Here is a 21,039-nt window from a genome sequence, read left to right on the forward strand (position 1 = left end):
AATTTTTATATGTACGAATCGTTCGATATTTTTTTCTTTCAAATTATTTGCATTTAACATCTATATTTATATGATATATAGATTCTCTATGGGATACATTTGAATTTTCTTTTCTTTCTTTTTTTTCACGAAATGTGTCACGGCCATAGAATTGCTACTAAAAATAAATGCAGTGATTTTACTGCTGTTAGCACAATCAGGTATGTTTACTCACCAGTATATGTCTATACACACATACATATACATATGTTATTATGTATTATTGAACACAATTCTTTAAAGTTAAACTTTGTAAATTGCACAGATTTACCATTAAAATTAAAAAAAAAAAAAACTGTTTACTTTTACAAAAATTTCCAACGGAGTGCGATTCGTTACAAATCCTGGCATGTAGACTACATTAGGCAAAGAGAGAATTATTTCTCGAATATTTTAATTAGGTTTTCTTTCAAATTTCAAATACTGCGCGCGTTCGTCAGATATATCGAGAACATGACGAGTTCATTATTATTATTATAAATCCAATGAAAGTACAAAGTAAAATGTTATACACAATTATGTATAAATCGCGAGTAAAGATTTTGCTTTTAAATGATATATATTTGTTTCTGTTCTTGTTGTCATAGAGTAAATAAATACTTGAAGATACAAGTATTCTACTTTAGGAATGTATTTTGATTCGCAGAAAAATAATGTATCTTTTATCTCTGGTTATGAGATTAGTTTATTCACCTATACCTACTTCTGTGCATCAGAAACAATGGGGACTAGTAAGTGAAATATTTTGCACAAATGTATCTTTCTTTCTTTCTTTTTTTTTTTTCAGGCACCACACTGTGTTTGTCCATTTTTAAGAAGTTAGAAATATATTATTCCTAAAATTATTTATATGCGTCTCTTACTTTACTAGTCTAATGCTAAATGAATATATATATGCGGATGCCAGAGAGTATGGGGGGACAGAATCGATGTTCATGAATTTCGAGAGATTTGTGTTAGTATGAATGTACATACTTGTTATTGCCGATATCAATAAAAAGTTATTGCAATAAACACACATAGATGTACTAAATGCCAAATGTCATTAGCATAATATCAATCTTTGATATAAAATGCTCGCCCCTACTGACGATGCACAGTCATTATTAAATCTGTTCTGACTTCGCGCTTAGCCATTAAAATTGATTCTATAAGATAAGGATTGAGAATAGTAATGACAAGAAGATATTAAGCTGTGGCTTCTGCATCTCCGTTGCTCTCTGCTTCAGCACATTTCTCTTCGAGTCTAGATTTTTTTTCAGGGCTTGCACCATCCAAAGCATTGTCCTCTGCGGCGTCATTTAAAGCCGTTGATTTCCTCTTTATGCAACAGCTATCGGCTGGTGCGTCTGAAATATGCGAGTTAAATAAAAAATACTGTTTATCAATTCTAATGAGAAAGAATGTTTTACCAAAGAATTAATATCATACATTACTCAATGCAAAAAATATATACCTGTGGAATCACCATTTTCGGTGGATTCTTCTTCCTTCTCCTCGGTTTCCTTCTCCTCACTGGAACCATTTTCTGTGGTCTCTGTCGCTTGGCCATTTTCCGAGGTTTTAGAATCTTCGTCAACCTCCTGAACTACTTTCTTTTCTTCTTCTACCACTTTTTTCTCCGGGCTGGTGGTGGCAACCTTTGTATCCCTAAATAATCCAAATAACATTGGTTCAACTTACATATAATCAAAATATTTTGAAGAAACTAAAGTAGCAATCAAGGTCAATCTATTTATGTATTATTAGTCATGAAAAAAAATATGGAAAAAACCTTCTAATTTTATCATAAAAAGAAAAACAAGAAGACAAAAATAAAGGCATACGTTCTCTAACAAGAGAGCATGCTACCTATAGAATATATTTATAAACACCTTGACCAAAGACGAAGAACAGTTAATAGAAGAAAGGTGCGTCATTGTGACGATCGATGCGGTATAAAACAAACGTTTATCAAAATCAAGTCTCAATGAGGATTCGTATTTCATTAATTGCGCGGTAAAAAGACTCTAAACAAGAAAAATGAAACACAAGAAAGGAACCAAATAGATAGAGAGAAAAATAAAGAGAGAAAGTGATAGAAGAAAAAGAGAGATGGAGAACGGACGCCCAACGGTAGCGACATCTAGTGACACGGCGTTAGCATTAGCCACTTATTTCCCCTACTCCGTAGTCCAACACACCGATCCAGATGCTTGAGCATTGCGCGGCAAATTCTCGCGTGGACCACAAATATACCTGTGGCCTTTCTTTTCCCCTCCCCCTCTCTCTCTTTTACTTCCTATGTATATATGTATGTATGTATGTATGTATGTATGTATGTATGTATGTATGTATGGAGGATGCATGTACAACACGTTTGATACGTAAAAAAATGTATTTTTATTTATTCAACAGGTCTCAAAGATATATTAGTCGTAGTCTTCTCGAAGAAACTTGTTTTGTCCATAAAAAAATCGTTCTTTCTCGAAAACTATGCGTATCTTCAAGAGCAAATCGAGCGGAGAGTAACACAACACAACACAACACAAACAACATAACACAACACATACACACACGCACACAGAAAGAGAGAGTTCGGTCTTCTCTCTTTTCTCTCGTATCATCCTCTAACCAGTGACGGCGACGAGGGAGGCAACACAAATCGATACGCTGTCCCGTTCTCTTTTAGAAGCCGCCGGTCGTAACTTGCGCGCCACAAGGCTCTTGCGAAACGACGCCGTTTCTGACCTCGTCCTCGCTACTTTTAACGATATAGAAAAAGATCTCTTTTCTTCTATAAACCTACGTTGATGACGTACTAATAGTAATAGTAATATATCGGTATATACAAAGTAGAGAGAGAGAGAGAGAGAGAAAGAGAGAAAAATAAGTATATCCTTTATTTTGCCGCCAAAATTGTTCCTTTCTCTATTGCTCTTTTCTTACTATTCTCTACAAACTCTACTACATCATTCGTACACGCATTTACAAAAAAACATATACATATAGATACTGTTTCTCTTTTTTTTTTTTATATGAGAAATAATGTGAACGAAGAAACTTGAACGTCGATATGTGCGATATAAATAAACGAGCCGTGCGTTGAGGATGACCGAGCACGATACCGATAATAACGTTCGTAAAAAGTGGAATGCTGTTAATACGAATATAATAAATTGTACTAAATATTTTTTCACGCGAATTTCTTCGTTTTAATCGTAAAACAAATAAAATGTATGGAAATAAGGGAACACGCAACTCTTCTTCAACGATCACCACGGTGGTATATATATATATATAAATACGAGCGTATTATTTACTAAAGACGTTTCAATGAAAGAAACCGATTCAGGTGGAAAAAAGAAATGTTTGCGAAAAAAAGAAACAGTAAAGAGATAAAGAAGTTGAAAAAAGGAGGATGGGAAGGGGGCCACGCTTCGCAAGTAGAGCACGCATCGTGCCGAGGGCACAGGTAATCGCGCGCGCACCGAACATTGCGCGCTTACGTATCCTCCCTCTCCGCCCCCGCCCTTTCTATTCCTTCTCCCACTCTATCACCTCTATTTCTATCTTTCTCCCGCGTTCTCCCTTCTTCACCTCTTCATCCTCAACCCCCCCCCTCGGTCGCCCTTTTCTACCACTACGCGCGCATAGCGCTCTTACAAAACTCTCTACGCACACACTTACACGTACAATATTCTCTATATACGATGAGTGTGTATAATACATCGCGACGTACTACACGAGACGATCCGCCGCGCACGCGAGGCCGAACAAGCAAACAATACACATACAAAACCAAGTAAGTATTATATACAAGTGTGTATACACACGCGCGCATGCGTGTGTACGTGCGCGGTATATCACACAACAAACATACACACACACATACTTTCTCTTTCTCTCTCTCTCTTATATCATGCACACAAGTTGGCGTTGATGCGCGCGCGCTAGAACGCCAGCACCACAAGGTAAAAGCAATGATTTCAAATGCACCCCGATCTCTTTCGCCGTGAGTTTTCAACAATAACGACGATCTCCATTCGATTTTTTTTATCGATACGATATCGGATTGGTTACCTTATCGATGTATATTAAATCGATTTATAAATAAAGACTTGCTATATTGCGATAGGTTGCAAATAATGTAAGTGAAAAGAATAGAGGAAAGCGTGAGAGAAAGAGAGAGAAAAAGAAAGGGGGAAAGAGAGATAGCAATAGTGAGGCGCGATTTTTACTTCGTTTCCAAAATCGTAGTTTAATCGTATAGTAGAAGTAGTAGTAGTAGTAGTAGTAGCAGTGTAGTAGTGTAGTAGTAGTAGTAGTAACAATATTAATAATAATAATAATAATAATAATAATAATAATAATAATGTAATAACGTTTAATACTCACTTTACTTCCGTATCCGCCATCCTTGAGATCCGTTAAGATTAACGTTGAAAAGGTTTGAGAACCAAAACGCGTTATAACGAACGCACCAAATGAGAGAGCCGCGTCCTCTTTACGCACCGGCGAACACACGTAGGATTCCGGTAACACTACTCTCTATGTTGTCGCGTAGCCGGGTACCGACGCGCAAATGGCAGAGAGACTCGCACACTGATTCGCCCGAGTCCCGCCGAGCTGCTCGGCCCGGCCGGCGGCCTTCAAACGTTTTTCTTTCCCGCTCGATTACAGATGGCGCCTCGATCGGACCCCTTCAGAACAAATCCACGAATCCGCCGCCACGTTCGCATTGTTAGAGAAAGTTTTCATGCTATATACTTATTTATAAATCAGAATAGATGTTTTTCACGGTCCGTGCTTCTCTTTCCTTTTTTTATCTGTTTTCTTACTTTATTTTAAAAATCATTTCGATCTCGACGTCTAAGAAGTAACGTTTTTATTCCTGCCAGTATCTTTTTCGAGAAGTAATTTCTTAGTCAAGATTAGATTCATCGGTGACGCGGTAGTTGGTACATACCTACGACGCGATTCAATTGACCAACCATTGCCACGAATTTGATGTTTACGTTTTAATCCTCAAGTTTCCGTTCAACTTTGAAAGAAGATATAGAAAATAATTGATATCATATAATTATTTATTTATCTAATCGAAAATGTTCTCTGTCCAATGTTTGTTTATTATCATATAGCTTATTTGTTGGATTTTTAATCGCGGTGGTTTTTAATTACCGACGGACTTGCGGTTAAGGGTCAGAACCGCGCGGTCACTGTAGTCCCTATCTCTCTCTTTCTCTCTCTCTCTCTCTTTCTCCCGTTTTTATCCTCTCCCACTCCTTCTGCCATGCGCGTTATGTTAACCAATCGCGTTGCGAGCCAAGAAGCTTCCTCGGTAAAAATTCCTGTTTCCGGCGCCTTACGTTACGATCTTTTCCGTTTCGTTTGAACAATTCTTATTTTCGTTCCGCGTCATGTCGAGAGTTAAACAGTAAAAGAACAAAAGAAAAAGAAATAACAAGAAAGAAAGAAAGAAAGAGAAAGGAAAGGAGAGATGGGGGAGCGAGAGAGAAAAAGAGAGAGGGGAAGAGAGAGAAAGAGAAAGGGAGGGAAAGAAAGAATGAAAGAGATAGGTAGCGTTAAGTCAAGTTTTCTCCCATTCGTGAGTTCTACGAGAATGCCTTGTGGACGACGTTGCCTGCATGGCCGAGAGATTGGAAAGTTCTAGAACTTTCGCACGCGGCCTCATTTCCGGGATGTATCAAGAGATGCGCGGCGAACCGTTGCTTTTGCGTCCGCTTTAAGATCGACGTTCTACACCTGACGCTTCTCGCTTGCCATTTCCTGTTCTCCTCGAGTATCCCTCTAATAAAGAATTCTACTCAATGAATGTGACTGCCGTAAATTCTTCTTCGCTATTTTTATCCACTTACAGTTATATTAATACGTAATTTGTAAATGGGAATATATGTTTTCTTTTTCAAACCTTTTCAGATCGGATTTTCATTAATTTAATAACAAAATTTTACTTAATGAATTTATCAATTTGATTCGTAAGTCGGGAAAAAATATTTCTTTTTTTCCCCGTAGATATTAATTTATCTTTGATACAATGATTTTTTTATTTTTACAGATATTTGTTTAATATTTATCGATCTAAGAAGATCCAATTAAAGAGAAGGCGTTTAATATTTGACGTTATCGATCGTCCTGTTCTTTTTATCGTACGTAATTCGTGCCAGAAAAAAAAAACATGATTTTCTTTTGAATGATTTTTTCCTAATATTTTTCTAAGATTTTAGATACGTTATTGAGTAGGTTGTAGGGGAAATTTGTTATACGAGAGAAGCTAAAGAGATAGAAATGGAGTATTTGAAAATGTGTGTGTGTGTGTATGTGTGTATAAGAAGAGAGAGAGAGAGAGAAATAAGTTTTCGTTCGTACTAAGCTCACGTTACGAGGTTACGTTGTGACGTCGAGCGATAAAATATTTCTCGGTTCCATCTATCCACAGTGGTGAAGGCCACTGGCTCCTAACGTTAACTTCCACTGAGAAAGGAACTAGCTTCTACTCTCATGGATAGCTTTAATTAACCCTCTAACGTCGAACGAACCAATTGTATTCCGTAAGCATTGTCTGCTCACGTGTTTACGGTAGAAATAATTTGGGAAAAACAGATTCTACTTGTAATTCAATGATTATACTCGTTACAGTATTCATTTTAATTTTATAATTACACGTAGGACAATAATAATTCTCAATAAAAATCTGTTTATTTTTTATTTTTTTTATTTTTAATACAGATTTTATTTTACATCCGCGAATTATCGATTTTCCGCAAGCATCGCGTTACGTGTGTTACCGTAGAAAAATTGGAAAAAATAATGTTCGTACTTGAATTACACCTAATACAATATTGATTTGGATCGTAGGCGTTCGGATCATATTTCTCAATAGAATTCCTTTCATTTTCGTTGGAAAAATTATTAATATCCATGAATTATCAATTCTGCGTGCATCGCGTTACCTATTTACCATAGAAAAATTAAGGGAGAAGAAGATACTTGTACTTTATATTTCATTTACTATAATATTGATTTTGATTGTAGAAGTAGAAGGATATTTCACGATAAAATTTCTTTTAATTACAGTAGAAAAATGATTAATTTTATAAGTATCGATGTGTTTAGCATAGAAAAAAATACTCGTATTTAAATCTATTACAAATATTGATTTCGATCGTAGATGTTAAATAACATTTCTCTAAAGAAGATTTTCTCTTTTTTTTTAAATCGTTATTTGCACAAAAATTTATTACAAATTTAAGAGCATAGTCGCAAATTATCAAAGCAACATGATAAGATTGCATCCGGGTTGGAGCTGATTAATAAAACAATGATTAAAATTAAAACGTATGTAAGAAAAAGGGTAAGTTGGTATCAGTTGTCCGTGCAATATGAAATATTTTTCTAATGTAAAATAGAAAAAAACGGAGATAGGATGACAATTATCGAGTCAATCAAATCGATAGAATGTATGTATTAAATATATATTCCTGTATCGGACTTGTTATTCGATTGCGAATACTGTGAAATATTTGTTTTTTATTTTCTGCATAGAAATCACAGTCCTTGAAAATCGTATTATGTATTATTATTTCCTCTATCGTTTCTTATATTTTACCATACATAATTATATTATAATATACGAGCGGAGTAAAAGATTACATATTTATGCATCATCTAATCTATTTTGAAATTATCCGAACGCAAGACTATTCAATTATATTATTATAACGGTTATAAGGTATCGTTATCTCTTAAATATAATTTATTAAAATTGACATAATTTATTACGTAAAATATATCATGTATTACACCGACCACGTACGAATATATAAGTTCGATATTTCGTTAAAGATATTTTCGTGAAAATTTGTACATTATATGTATTCAAAGAAATGAGATGAAAATATGATTCATAAAATAATTACAAAGAAATCATAATAAATGTGATTAGATCAAACCTAGCTTCTTAATTGATAGCTTTCAAAAGAATATTCTCTTGAAGCTTTATTTCCTTATCAATATATTTCAAATACACGTATAATATATATGCATACATTTATATTTCTTATTGATCTACAATTATTATTGATACATGAAAAGAACGGAAGGATGTAAAATAAAAGAAACTATTTTCCTTACAAGATAACGCGTTTGACTGGAATTCATTTTACCGAAACTAGTCTTATTTATATATGGTTATTTATAAAATTAAGGTAAAAGAAGTAAAGAAAAGAATAGTAAGATAATTACTTTTCTCTCTCTCTCTCTCTTTCTTACTTTTTCCTTTTACGAAATTATATACGAAGAAAAAGTAACAGTCCGATAATAATTATTGAGAAAAGGTAATAAAATCGTATTCAATTCGTATTTCATTAATAAAATTTTTCTTTCAATGTACGAATGAGTTGTGCTCACGTGCCAATGGTTAACTTCAATCGAAGGGAGAGTAAGTAGTAGAGAGTAGTAATAGTCGATGATAATAAAAAAGCAGCTGCACTTAGGTTGCACATAATGCAGGTGGAAAAGAATACATTAAAGCCGTGGCAGATGTCTCGAATTTATTCTTCGTATGGTGGAAAGAAAAAAAGCTGTTTGCTTTATTACTTTATTTGAACACGTTTTCAACGTTCTAAGTAATCGTTTAGGTGACGTTTAGGTAATATACTTACATATATGTATCCTATGGGACACGAGTCAAACAAAACTAACTTTCCACGAGGAAAGAATAACAATTCGACTAACTTACATTCGACAAGATCCTGCAAAACTACAGCCTCAATTTTAATCATTCTTTTTACCTTGCTATACGCGCTGACTATGCGATAGATAAAGCCCGTAACAGTCCCACGGTTCAAAAGTATATACTTGTTGTATTTATATATGTATCTATGTATGAGTGCTACGTTTATGTCGAGCGTTCATTGAAACCTGTATACAGGGTGAGTCATTTAACTTTATCACTGTGATTATTTTCAGTATTATAAGCTTCGGGGAATATACGTATTATTATTATTATTATTATTATTATTATTATTTATTATATTTATTATGGTATTAACAATTTTGACAAAATTTCTATTATTTATTATAAGTTTTCTACTTTTTTTTAATTTTGTTTCTTTTTTCTTTTTTTTTTTCTTTTTCATGTATATATATCGTAATGAAGTTCTCTTTCTAATGAGCCAACTCCAAAGGCTCTTCGTCTATTTTCAGTTTCAGTTTTTCTTCTCCTTTCTCTTTCTCTCTTTCTTTCTTTCTTTTTTCTTCTATTTATATCCAACTATAGGTAAAACGAGCTTCAACATACCATCACTTACTTAGACAAACGTTCTGTCTTCGTATTTGCTAAGGAGTAAAAGTTACGAGTTTATTTCTTACGGGTAGTCGGAATCAACTGGTTAAGTCGTACTATCGCGAGAGAGAGAGAGAGAGAGAGAGAGAATACTTTCGTAGGATTATTTACTTCGAAGTTTTCCACTAATTATCCAACAATTCAATCTATTGAACGGATTGTTCTAAATTTCGATTGGAAATTTTCCTTCAATGGAATTATTTGTAAAAGCGTGTAAGTTGATGAATTCATTGAAAATTTCAAGTAATATTAACGTAATGATATACATAGTACATAATAAAATAACAAAAATCATATTTCGAATAAATTAATATTACAGTATATTTTTGTAATTTGATAATAGTATAAGAAGTTATATAAAATATATCCGGCGTATTTATCTAAACTCAGGTTTCTTGCTACGTACGTTGAAATCATTTTCTTGACGAAAATAGTCGTTGTTTATATAAATTTAGTGTTCGATCGTGTAACGCGTGAGCTAACGTTTACCTTCCGCAATGAAATTCCATTGTAATGAGAGACGTATAAAATCGCTGATATATTCTACTTTCTCTGCTAACATTTAGTTTCGTGTTACTGGGTCAGTGGAAATGTTCAGTCAGAGGCTATTTCGATGACAGTAACCTATATTCCCAGCGGCTTTGCAGTGTCGAACCTAAAGATAGAATCTCGCATCTAAGTTTTCATTTTCGCTCGAGTAAATTTTCCCAAACCCCCACCCCCTCCCATCCACCCCTTTCTTTTCCCTCCTAATATCTATTTTTCTTAATAACTTACAATCATAATAATATTTCTTTAGGACACGTAATTTATCTATTCTCACAATATATATATATATCTTTTATTTATATATCATTATTTTATTATATTATTGTTATTATTATTATCATTATTATTACTTATACTATATTATACGCGAACAAAATTTTCGATGTATTTTATATATAAATAAAAAAAAAACAAATAACATACATATATGTAATATTATATATATAATAAGTCGTAATAATTAATATTAAAAATTACAATCAAAAATACAGAGGATATTATAGTCGTTTAGTATTGCAAAATCTATATTAAGCAATAAGCAAGGTCAAAATGTGTTTATAAAAAGATAAACAATATTATTTATTAGCAGTATTACAAATGTTATTTTCATCGACAATTGATTTTCGACATACTTAATACACAATAATTTGAAAATCATAAGTAACGTTACGTAAACGTATTAAAAAACAAGATTTACTTTCGATCTCGGCACGCTATGTCGGATTGCTTTGAAGAAAAATGCAAGCTACATATTTTTTATTCCTTTCCCCATATTACGACAAATAATAAATGACAGGGATTTTCATCGAACTGTTTGAAAAACAACGCTTAAGTTTTTCAAATAAACTCTCATAACGTAAAATAATGAAAGTTTTTTTTTATCGTTTTCATTACATGCACACACAAACACACACACACACACACACAAAAGTATATATAAATATATATATGTATGAATATGTGATATTTTTAGTATATAGATCGCGTTTCTTCTTGGTGATGCTCGAAACGATTCGTTTCGGTGTCGCCGTTTCATCACCGACGTTAAATGCTCTTGGCACTGTTAGTTATTCACGTGGGATAATGGTTTCGTAAATGAAATACAAAAATTCGTATAATATTTAAAAGAAACATCTTATTCGATTAAAATGTTTACCCTTAATAATTATACGAGAATTATACTGATATATTTATACCGATTATATTCTATACACAAGCGTAATCAACGATTATAAACGAACTTTCCACGCGATATAACATTTGAGGATATTATTAGCCACATAAACGCGTGTGTGTTCGTATACGATTTCTTTGATATACATATTTCACTCGAATGTATTCTATTATAATACAACACCGCGTTAGTTACAATAAGGAAGAAAGAAAATAAATAGATGGGACACAATACACGTGATTGTTTTTATTTAACAAGATTTTCTTTCAAATACAAAACAAAAAAATTAAATATCTAAACGTATATATATTACACTTAGGTTAGACGTAAATATACAATATGAAAATAGAATGTCCTTTCTGAAGGATTTCTCTCATAGTAATAGTAATAATAATAGTTATAGAAATAGAGAGAAAAGCTTTCAAGACGGTCGATTGTGTCTTCTCTCTCCAACAAATCGGCACACTGCTCTCTCAGTGTTTTGGGTCATGGAATCGATAGAGAAAGAAAGAGAGAGAGAGAATGTGTGTGTGTGTGTGTGTGTGTGTATGAGAAAAATAGATAGAATCTGATAGTTGCGCGCATCCCCGTGCAATGAAATTTAAACGAACGTTAGGTTCGAGTTAGATAGATATAAATAAATAAATAAATATTACATATATGTATATATATTACATATATAAGAAGCATTAGAAGTACATAAAAGAAATACCTTTCTTCCTTCCATCTATCCTTATTTTTTCCTTCATTTTCTATCCAATACTAAACAGACGGGATTAGTATAGACAAAAATATTGCTTGTGTGTACCCAAAAGGCACAACTTGGTCGTATCTTTTTGACTCGGTTGTAACCGGTTCGTCCCGTTCTACGATTATATTTTTCCTCTCTCTCTTTCTCTTCTTTCTCTTTCTTTTTCATTCTCTACTACTATCTAGCTTTCTCTCTTTCTCTTTCTTTATTTATTTATTTTTCATTCTCTACTACTATCTAACTTTCTCTCTCTCTCTCTCTCTCTCTTTATTCTTTAAAATTATTTAATTTTTTCTCTCTTTTTTTTTTTATCTTTCTTTCTTTTTTTCTCTTTTGTCTAATCGCTTTAAAACTATACTCGTGTTATCCTTCTCTCTCTCTCTTTCTTTCTCAGGTGTTTCTATCCATAGTTAGAAACTAATCGGCCAAAGGATTATTGCGGGTCACCGGGTGTTCAACCTTCCGTATATACCTAACACGGTTCGATACCATGAGAAACACCGGCTCGATTATTATAAATAGAGAGCCGCCGAAATGTTTGCGTCATTCGGCTTATAACGATGATGGTAACAACGACAATGACAATGAAAAGGGATAACAATGAAGAAGACAACGACGACGATAGAATTAATTGCACCAAAATAATCTCATCTAAGGAATATAGATCATTTTGTCGTTATATTATCGTTGTATTATCATTGTATTATCGCTAGATATTTCGAATATATATAACTTCTTTTATTATTTATTTAATAATCCTATTCGTTTGTGGATTTTATCGCGCGTGTTTTTTATTTATATTAAAATTATCTAATTATTTGGACATTTTTTATTTTCATTTTGTCTTTGATTTTTTTTTTTCAAAGTTAACTCTTCGATTATTTGTTTCTGAAAGAGAAAGAGAACAAACAGGATGGAATTTTTATTCGATTGTTAATTTATCGTAGATATAATACGCGTACACGCGTATACACGTAAAATTATGCAATATGTGTAGTTTTATTTAAATATTTTCTTACGATATTTATTACGTATTCTTAACAAAGATGCTTTTATATAATTGTTTCGATAAGAGGACGAAATGTGATTGTTCTTTTCGATCTAATGGAATTTATAATTTTGAGAATTAATTGAGTATAATGAGTTATGTATATTTATGTACATGCGTTTGAGTGTGTCTTCTTCTTCTTCTTTCTTTAGTTTAGGCAAATTGCCTGTTCTTTAACGACGTTTTTCTGCCTATTGCACTGTTAAATTGTCGCACCATCGTTTTCGTGGGCGTCCCGTGCTTCTGCGGCCTGCCGGTGACTTATCCCGTGCAATTCTGACAATTCTTCTGTTGTCCATTCTACTGATGTGCTCGTTCCATTCTTTTTTCCTTTTTAGTATCCATTCATTGATATTTTCCACTTTGCATGTTCTTCTTATATCTTCGCTTCTCTCTCGATCCAGCAGTGTTTTTCCGACTATTCTGCGAAGCACTCTCATTTCGGTTGTCTCTAGTAACTGTTTCGTTTTCGCCGTGTCTGGTCGAGTTTCTGCGGTATATGACATAATAGGTCTTACCAATGCCTTGTAAATTCTTGCTTTGGTCTCTATGTCAATGTTTTTGTTTCGCCATATTGTGTCATTCAAACAACCCGCTATTCTGGATGCCTTCGTTGTCTGTTCTCTTACCTCTGCTTCGACATCACCATATCCTGAGATTTCTATTCCTAGGTATTTAAATCTCATTTCCTGCTGAATAACCTTCCCTTCAATTTCCAGTTTGCATCTTAACGGTGTCTTTGATGTTGTCATGCATTTTGTTTTCTGGGCCGATATTTTCATGTTGAATGATTTGGCTATGCAGTTAAATCGGTGTAGTAAACGTTGTAGATCATCCTCATTTTCGGCCACTAATACAGCGTCATCAGCATAGCATAGGATGGTTATTTCTTCGCTGCCCATTTTATATCCTTTTAGCAGTCTTACGTTTCTTATTATTTCGTCCATGATGATGTTAAAAAGCAGGGGACTTAGGGAATCCCCTTGTCGGATACCACGACCTGCATCAATCGGTTCAGTCAAGGCACCATTTATCCTTGCTTGGATCTTGTTGTTTCTATAGATGTTCTCTATGGTCTTAATAAGATTATTCGGAATTTGTCGGTTATAAAGGAGGTGAATAACATCCTTTAATTGCACCCGGTCAAATGCTTTTTCCAGATCAATGAAACACATATATGCTGGTCTGTTGTATTCAATTGATTTTTCTGTTATCTGTCTTATGATGAGTTTGAGTGTGTATATATATATTCTACGACAGGTGATCTCTCGTGTTTCTGTTTGGACAGTCATTTATTAGAAAATGGAAATTTTCCTTTTCAATTAGATCGATTGATTTAAATATAATTAATTACAAGTATATCATTTATATGAATTTGAAATTAAAATACAGAACGGGTAATTACAATAATTTCTAAGCAATTTTAACAATCAACTATTTTATTTTGTGACTTCTAAAATAAATTTTTATTTCTTTCATATCGTTAAACTACAATTCTAATTTGTTATTTATATTCGTTAATTATAAATCTTATGAATTATTAATAATTGGAGAATAAAACTTATGAATACAGAAATGGATTTTTTCTAAAATCAGTTCACCATTAGTTCGCAATTAATCCATCCAGTACATATAATAATAATAATGAAGCGTGCATTTTTCAATGTGTGTAAGTATATTAAATATATGTAAATGCAACGTAATATGGTAAATGGAATTGTGTTACGTTTCTCAGAAATTTCCTCATAAAAACTTCCTTGAGAATCAACGATTCCATTTCATGAAGAATAAATTACGCTTTGTGGACATAATTAGAAATATTTTCTAACGGAATAAATTAATGCAATTTAAATGACCGAATGAAACTTTTATTATTTCAAATTTTTCAAATTTTTCGTTTTCTCTTTTTAAGATATTTTTTTCCCTACATATGTGATAACGTTTTTTACGCGTTCTATTTCATTATCGATGATATAATACATAAAATCTTAATTACATTACGATAAACCCTAATCTTGTAACTTTAGTTTGTATCAACACAGAGAATGGCAAATACGTGTTATAGATATATAATGTGTATGTGTGTAATTATATATATATATTTGGTTGGTAATTTATAGTGAAATAATATTCACGTTCAAAAACGGTTCGACCTACGTGTACGTATCTTTTTTTATCGGATGATTCAGAAAATATTCGTCAGTTTTATGTATGTATATTCCACACACCGTAAACTTGTACAACCAAACGGAATATTTCTTTAACGTCAAATTGAATTGTCGAAAATAAACTCTAATGTTGCAAGATTATCACGATTTACCTCTTAAAACTATATTATCTACAAAATTATATTTAAATAATAAAAATATTATTTTTTTTATATAAAACTATATTATTTACAGAAATAAATATTATTTAACAAGTTAAATATAACAGTACACATATATATCTACTAATTATTTTTCATGTATATTAATATAAATCGATAATTTTACGTATAGATAATAAACTAACAAAATTACTCATATTTTGAAGAAAAATGAAAAGATTCAATATTTTTTTTCGCATCGTACGAACTATATTTAGTGTCATGGCGCGCTGGCATCGTAAACAGGACAATGTATATATATATCTATTTATATCTATATAAATATAAGTGAAATTTTCTTCAAGGAACATTTTCGCAATTCCGAGAAGAGAGGAAAAGAAAGAGAAATATTGAGAGAAAGAGAAAAAAGAATTCATTAGAAGGATTGGAAAGAGTAAAGGAGACTATTTCGTTCGACAACCTTTATCGATATTTTCTCGTAATCGTTTTTCATTCATTGGCCGCCATTCTATTTTGGTCGAATGAAATAGCCAATAAGAAGTCTCTATAAAAGTGATCTTATTGCGAGTGTAACCTAAAGCTCGTATTTCATCGTGTCTCGTTTATCGTATGATTCAAATGGCGGTTAAGGATGGCGCCACTAGCTTCAGGTAGGTTCAAAGGTTCGTCGCTACATCTATCGGTAATCGCGTAAACCAAGGTACGAGCTGTCCGACGTACAGTATTCCATCGTCTACACCGGACAGCACGTCGTGCGAGATAACGTTCGCAAATGTGTGAACATTTTAAGCGAAGGAAACGAGAGGAAGGAGGAAAGTAAAGAGAAGGAAAGAAAATAATAGAATGGGAAAGAAAAAAAATAAATAAATAGAAATAACAGACAACAAGTAAACGAAGTCAAGGAAAAACAAAAAAAAAAACAAAAGAATTAAAAAGAAATAATAGCAACAGAAGAAGAAGAAGAAGAGTAAGAAGAAGAAAAAAGAAAAAGGTAAAAAGAGAGTTAGGTCGCCATCTTTACGGAAGCATTATCCCTGAGCCAACAATTCGTTTATTGTGGGATTAAATTAGGAGGGAATATTGCCCTATTCTTTCTACCTGCTATATGTTCTGGCAATCGTGCATTCAGATAATTTCGAGAGATCGATAATCGGTCGCGTTCAACATAGTAGTGAACACAATATTCCAATTAGTTTTTCATTGGATAACATAAAGACTTTGACTGTTTCAAGTTGTGAAAAACAAGAAATAGAAGAAGGGAATTAGCAAATTTGCGTAACGACTACGTCAACCATCTCGTTGTCTACTCTTCGGTGAGTGAGTAGTAAGTAAATAAAATAAATAAGTAGTAAGTGAATGTGTGAGCAAGAATGAGTGAACGCGCGAGCGCAAGCAAGTGTTGCAAGTAATTGGTATATCGTTATTACTACTGCTTGCTGTTGTTTGTTGAAAACGAGAGCGAGAGAGAGAGAGAGCGAAAGAAAGAAAGAACGAAAGAGAGAGCGAGTGAGGGAGAGTGAGAGAGAGGGAGAGAAAGAAGGAAAGTGTCAGTGAACGAAAGAGAGAAAGAAAGGAATAAAACTACCCATTTGTTACTTGTGCGAAAATTTTTAAAACCACAGTTAGATAATTAAAATCATTATTGGAAGAGTTATAAACAAAAAACGGAGAAAAATATAATAATAATAATAATAAATTATTATAGCAAGATAACAGTAGGAGAGAAGGATATTAAAGGAGGGTGGTGTTGGGCATTGGTGATCGAAAGAAGACACGAAGAAGAAGAGGAGGAGGAGGTGGTGGAAGTGGAGAAGGAGGACCCGGGTGCTGGTGCTGCTGCTGCTGCGGTGGTGGTGGTGGCACGAACGACAATGAAGATGGCGCGAGGCACGGAGGAGGATTGGTGCTGACCCATTTTTTCGCGTGAACAACTTGCCATTTGTCTACCGTCGAAAGCGGAGTCCTTTAAAATCTTCTATCGAAAGAGGAAAGGGATTTTGGCGTGTGTGTCAAATCGGTGACGGCCTTTGATGGTGGTGGTGGTGGTGGAGGAGGAGGAGGAAAAAAAAAATTGTGATTGTTGTGTAGTAATAGTAGTAGCAGTAGTAGGTAGTTGCAGTTGCAGTAGTATAAGTAGTTAGAAGAGAAGAAGAAGAAGAGGAGGTGGAGAGGAGGAGGAGGAGGAGGTGGAGGAGAAAGACAAACTGAAAGAGGAAAAAGTCTTTCTCGGTGACCTGATGGTGTTCTCGTGACGTGTATTAGTAATAAAAGAATAATCGAAATATTAAATAGAAATATAAACGGTTTAAATTTAAGTAAGACCGAAAGGATTAAAGGAGGTGTGTGTCCCGAGTGTCATTGCATCGGTGTGCGTCCGAGTTCGGAGTGCGGTAGATAAGTGTAACGCGTCGGGTGCGTGCGTGCGTGCGTGCGTTAGTCGCTCGCGTGTACGTACGTGCGTGCGCATGTGTAGGCGTAAGGTTCGTTCGCGAGTAACGAGCGGCAACGGTGGTGGTGGTGGTGGTGGTGGTGGTGGTGGTGATAGCGGTAGCGGCCGAGAGTTGCTGGTTTCGTGAAGGCTAGAAGAGAAGGAAAGTTTTTCGTTTTCTCTTCTAACACATTTGTAAAGCAGAGTGAAAGAGGAGGAGGCAGAGGTGGAGGAGGAGGAGGAAGGAGGAGGAGGAGGAAGGAGGAGGAAGGAGGAGGAAGGAGGAGTTAATCAAAATTCTGAGAAGGTCGAAATTCGTTAGACTCCTGGGATAAAGGAGAAGGGACGATTGTATTTCGCGGTGAATCTGGTGAGAGGAAGGTGTTTACCGGTGTTAAAGAAAAACACGGTAATCTCGAAATTTTGGGACTCCGTGGAGCCCTGGCAGGCTCGGGAACGAGCGCGGCTGCTAAAATGGGCAACAATGCCGCGACAGCGAACAAGAAGGTCGACGCCGCCGAGAGCGTCAAGGAGTTCCTCGACAAAGCGAAGAAAGAGTTCGAGGACAAGTGGAAAAAGAATCCAACGAATACAGCTGCACTTGACGATTTCGAGCGGATCAAGACACTTGGTACTGGCTCATTTGGACGGGTCATGATCGTACAACATAAACCAACCAAGGAATATTACGCTATGAAAATATTGGATAAGCAAAAAGTCGTGAAGCTTAAACAGGTCGAGCACACGCTTAACGAGAAGAGAATACTGCAGGCTATTAACTTTCCCTTCCTCGTATCTTTGCGTTTTCATTTCAAGGACAATTCGTATCTTTACATGGTGCTCGAGTACGTACCCGGCGGCGAGATGTTCAGTCACTTACGTAAGGTTGGACGTTTTTCCGAGCCCCATTCGCGTTTTTACGCTGCACAGATAGTCCTAGCTTTCGAATACCTTCATTATCTAGACTTGATCTACAGGGATCTCAAACCCGAGAATCTTTTGATCGATTCTCAGGGTTACCTCAAGGTCACGGACTTTGGATTTGCCAAGAGGGTACAGGGTAGAACGTGGACCCTCTGCGGAACACCGGAATATTTGGCGCCGGAGATTATTTTAAGCAAGGGATATAACAAAGCGGTCGATTGGTGGGCCTTAGGTGTTTTGGTATATGAAATGGCAGCTGGTTATCCACCGTTCTTCGCGGATCAACCATTAGTCATCTACGAGAGGATAGTCCACGGAAAACCACGTTATCCATCTCACTTTGGTTCAGATTTGAAAGATCTATTGCGGAATCTATTGCAAGTCGATCTGACTAAAAGGTACGGTAACTTGAAAGCAGGGGTAAATGATATCAAAGGACACAAGTGGTTCGCGAGTACCGATTGGATAGCTGTCTTCCAAAAGAGAATAGAAGCACCGTTCATACCAAAATGTAAGGGTCCCGGGGATACCAGTAATTTCGACGACTACGAGGAAGAAACTCTGAGGATCTCGGTTACGGAGAAGTGTGCCAAGGAGTTTGCCGAATTTTGAATGGTTATCATCGTCATATCAAAATCGGCTTTATTTCCTATTGTCGCCGTCAGCATCACCAAAACTAACACCACTACAACCGTTGCTGCTGCTGCTGCTACTATTGCTGCTGCTGCTGCTGCTGCTGTTGTTGGTGATGAAGATTCAGATTCAGATGATGATGTTGCTGCTGCTGCTGCTCCTGCTGCTGTTGTTGCTGGTAGATCGTTGCTGCTGTCGTCGTTGTTTTATCGTCGACGATGATACCGATCGTTCGTCATTGTCGTCGTCGTCGTCGTCGTTATTGTCGTCGTTAGGTCATGTTGATCGTTACACGACGAGGGTCAAAGTGCGTGTGTGTGGGTGCTACCAATCAAAGTCCTGGAGTATAATAATAACACCGGATATATCGAGATATGTGACAGGTATACATATTTCTCGATCGGGATAGAAAAATGAGAAAGATTTCGGTCCAACCAGAGGAATAAAAAGATCGAAAGCAAAAAAAAAAAAAACAAAAAGCATACGAAAAGTTTTCAATGAGATTAAATGAAGACAAAATCTATAATCATCTTCTGCACACTACACGCAGCACTTATTTACACGAGAGATAAAAGAGAAGCCTCGTACTTTGTTAAGTCGCTCGATATAATAATATCGGCTTCTTCTTATTATCGCGTAAGAGAACGACGACGTGTATATGTGTGTGCGTGCGTGCGTGTGCGTGTGTGTGTTACCCCCCCCCATATTATCCTAAACAACAAACATAATAAGAGTTAGACGAAGAAGATAAGAAAAGTAATAATAAGGGAGGAAAATCCTTTGATTTTATCGATCCTGTCGACTCAATCAATGACTAACATTGAAAATGAAATTATCCAAGGTTTATCACAATCTCATGTTGTATATACAAAAATATAAACATATTCGTGTACGCGCGTGAAATCACGCTGTACGATGTCGCGTTGTTGTTCTTTTTCGTCAATGACGTCATCAAAGCGATGTCAAAAATAAGCGAGAAAGAGAAAGAGAGAAGGAGAGAGAATCTATGAAACAAGAGGAGTTACTGCAATCCCTGATTTGTATCAGCTAAGTTGAGGTACGCCTTCGAATCTCACGAAAATTATATCGTCGTCGTCGTCGTCGTCGTCGTCGTCAAAACTAGGGAGATTATATACATATATATTTACATATATATATATCTCATTGATAGACACGAATAAACCCTTATTTATATTAGATCTAGTCTAGGCATCAAGTTAGATTATGGACACGATTTAAAAGGAGAAGAAGGATTTTCCAAATACTCGTTTTTAAACATAATAACTATATGTGTGCGTCTATCTGTATGTGTGTGCGTGTGTATAATATGCGTGCGAGAGAGTGTATGTACTTTGAGAATTGCTATGAATTTTCAAGTAAAAACAAAAGAAAGAAAGAGAAAGAGAGAGAGAGAGGGAGAGAGAGAGAAAAGTAAGAAAGTAAAGAAGAAAGCAAGAAAGAAAGAGAGAAAAGTATTATGTATATTATTTTATATATATACATATATTAATTAATTAATTAAAAAAAGAATAAATAAATTAATTAAATAGAAAGGCAGGAATAGTATTCGAAGAGACGTCAGATGAAAAAATAAAAATAAATAATTAAATAAAAAAAGGAATAATAATAATAATAATAATAATAATAATAATAATAATAATAATAATAATAATATATACTCTCGTTGTTTCGAAAATGAAATATGATTAAAATCCCTATTTATTTATTTGTTTCTTTATTCAAATTATTTCATTGTCTCAAATATAGAGAAAGAAAGGACCATCGACGTTTATGTACGTTTAGGATAATTCAATTAGT

The 21,039-nt window shown here is 34.6% G+C and overlaps 2 protein-coding genes and 1 long non-coding RNA gene across 4 annotated transcripts; 2 read left to right on the forward strand and 1 right to left on the reverse strand.

Annotated features, from left to right (window-relative positions):
• Nucleotides 1-706: 706 nt before the first annotated feature.
• On the reverse strand, nucleotides 707-5,226 carry LOC122515682 (neuromodulin-like). Its single transcript, XM_043633088.1, has 3 exons — nucleotides 4,417-5,226; nucleotides 1,496-1,689; nucleotides 707-1,388 (listed from the first exon to the last, which is right to left on the reverse strand). The coding sequence occupies exons 1-3, from the start codon at nucleotides 4,434-4,436 to the stop codon at nucleotides 1,228-1,230; spliced, it is 375 nt and encodes a 124-aa protein (XP_043489023.1). The 5' UTR covers nucleotides 4,437-5,226; the 3' UTR covers nucleotides 707-1,227.
• Nucleotides 3,170-12,444, forward strand: LOC122515693. Its single transcript, XR_006303345.1, has 2 exons — nucleotides 3,170-3,823; nucleotides 12,254-12,444. It is a non-coding gene; the product is annotated as an uncharacterized LOC122515693 (long non-coding RNA).
• Nucleotides 12,445-15,856: 3,412 nt separating this feature from the next.
• LOC122515668 (cAMP-dependent protein kinase catalytic subunit 1) lies at nucleotides 15,857-20,617 on the forward strand. Of its 2 annotated transcripts, none has more exons than XM_043633081.1 (2): nucleotides 15,857-16,560; nucleotides 16,942-20,617. In XM_043633081.1, exon 2 carries the CDS (start codon nucleotides 18,139-18,141, stop codon nucleotides 19,198-19,200), a length of 1,062 nt encoding a protein of 353 aa, XP_043489016.1. In that variant the 5' UTR covers nucleotides 15,857-16,560; nucleotides 16,942-18,138; the 3' UTR covers nucleotides 19,201-20,617. The 2 variants fall into 2 exon arrangements, with proteins under 2 accessions (XP_043489016.1, XP_043489007.1); XM_043633072.1 differs by having other exon boundaries at nucleotides 15,858-16,549.
• Nucleotides 20,618-21,039: the final 422 nt, after the last annotated feature.

The sequence above is a fragment of the Polistes fuscatus genome, unplaced genomic scaffold (assembly GCF_010416935.1).
Source record: "Polistes fuscatus isolate 324 unplaced genomic scaffold, CU_Pfus_HIC Scaffold1, whole genome shotgun sequence".
Classification (NCBI taxonomy): Eukaryota; Metazoa; Arthropoda; class Insecta; order Hymenoptera; family Vespidae; genus Polistes; species Polistes fuscatus.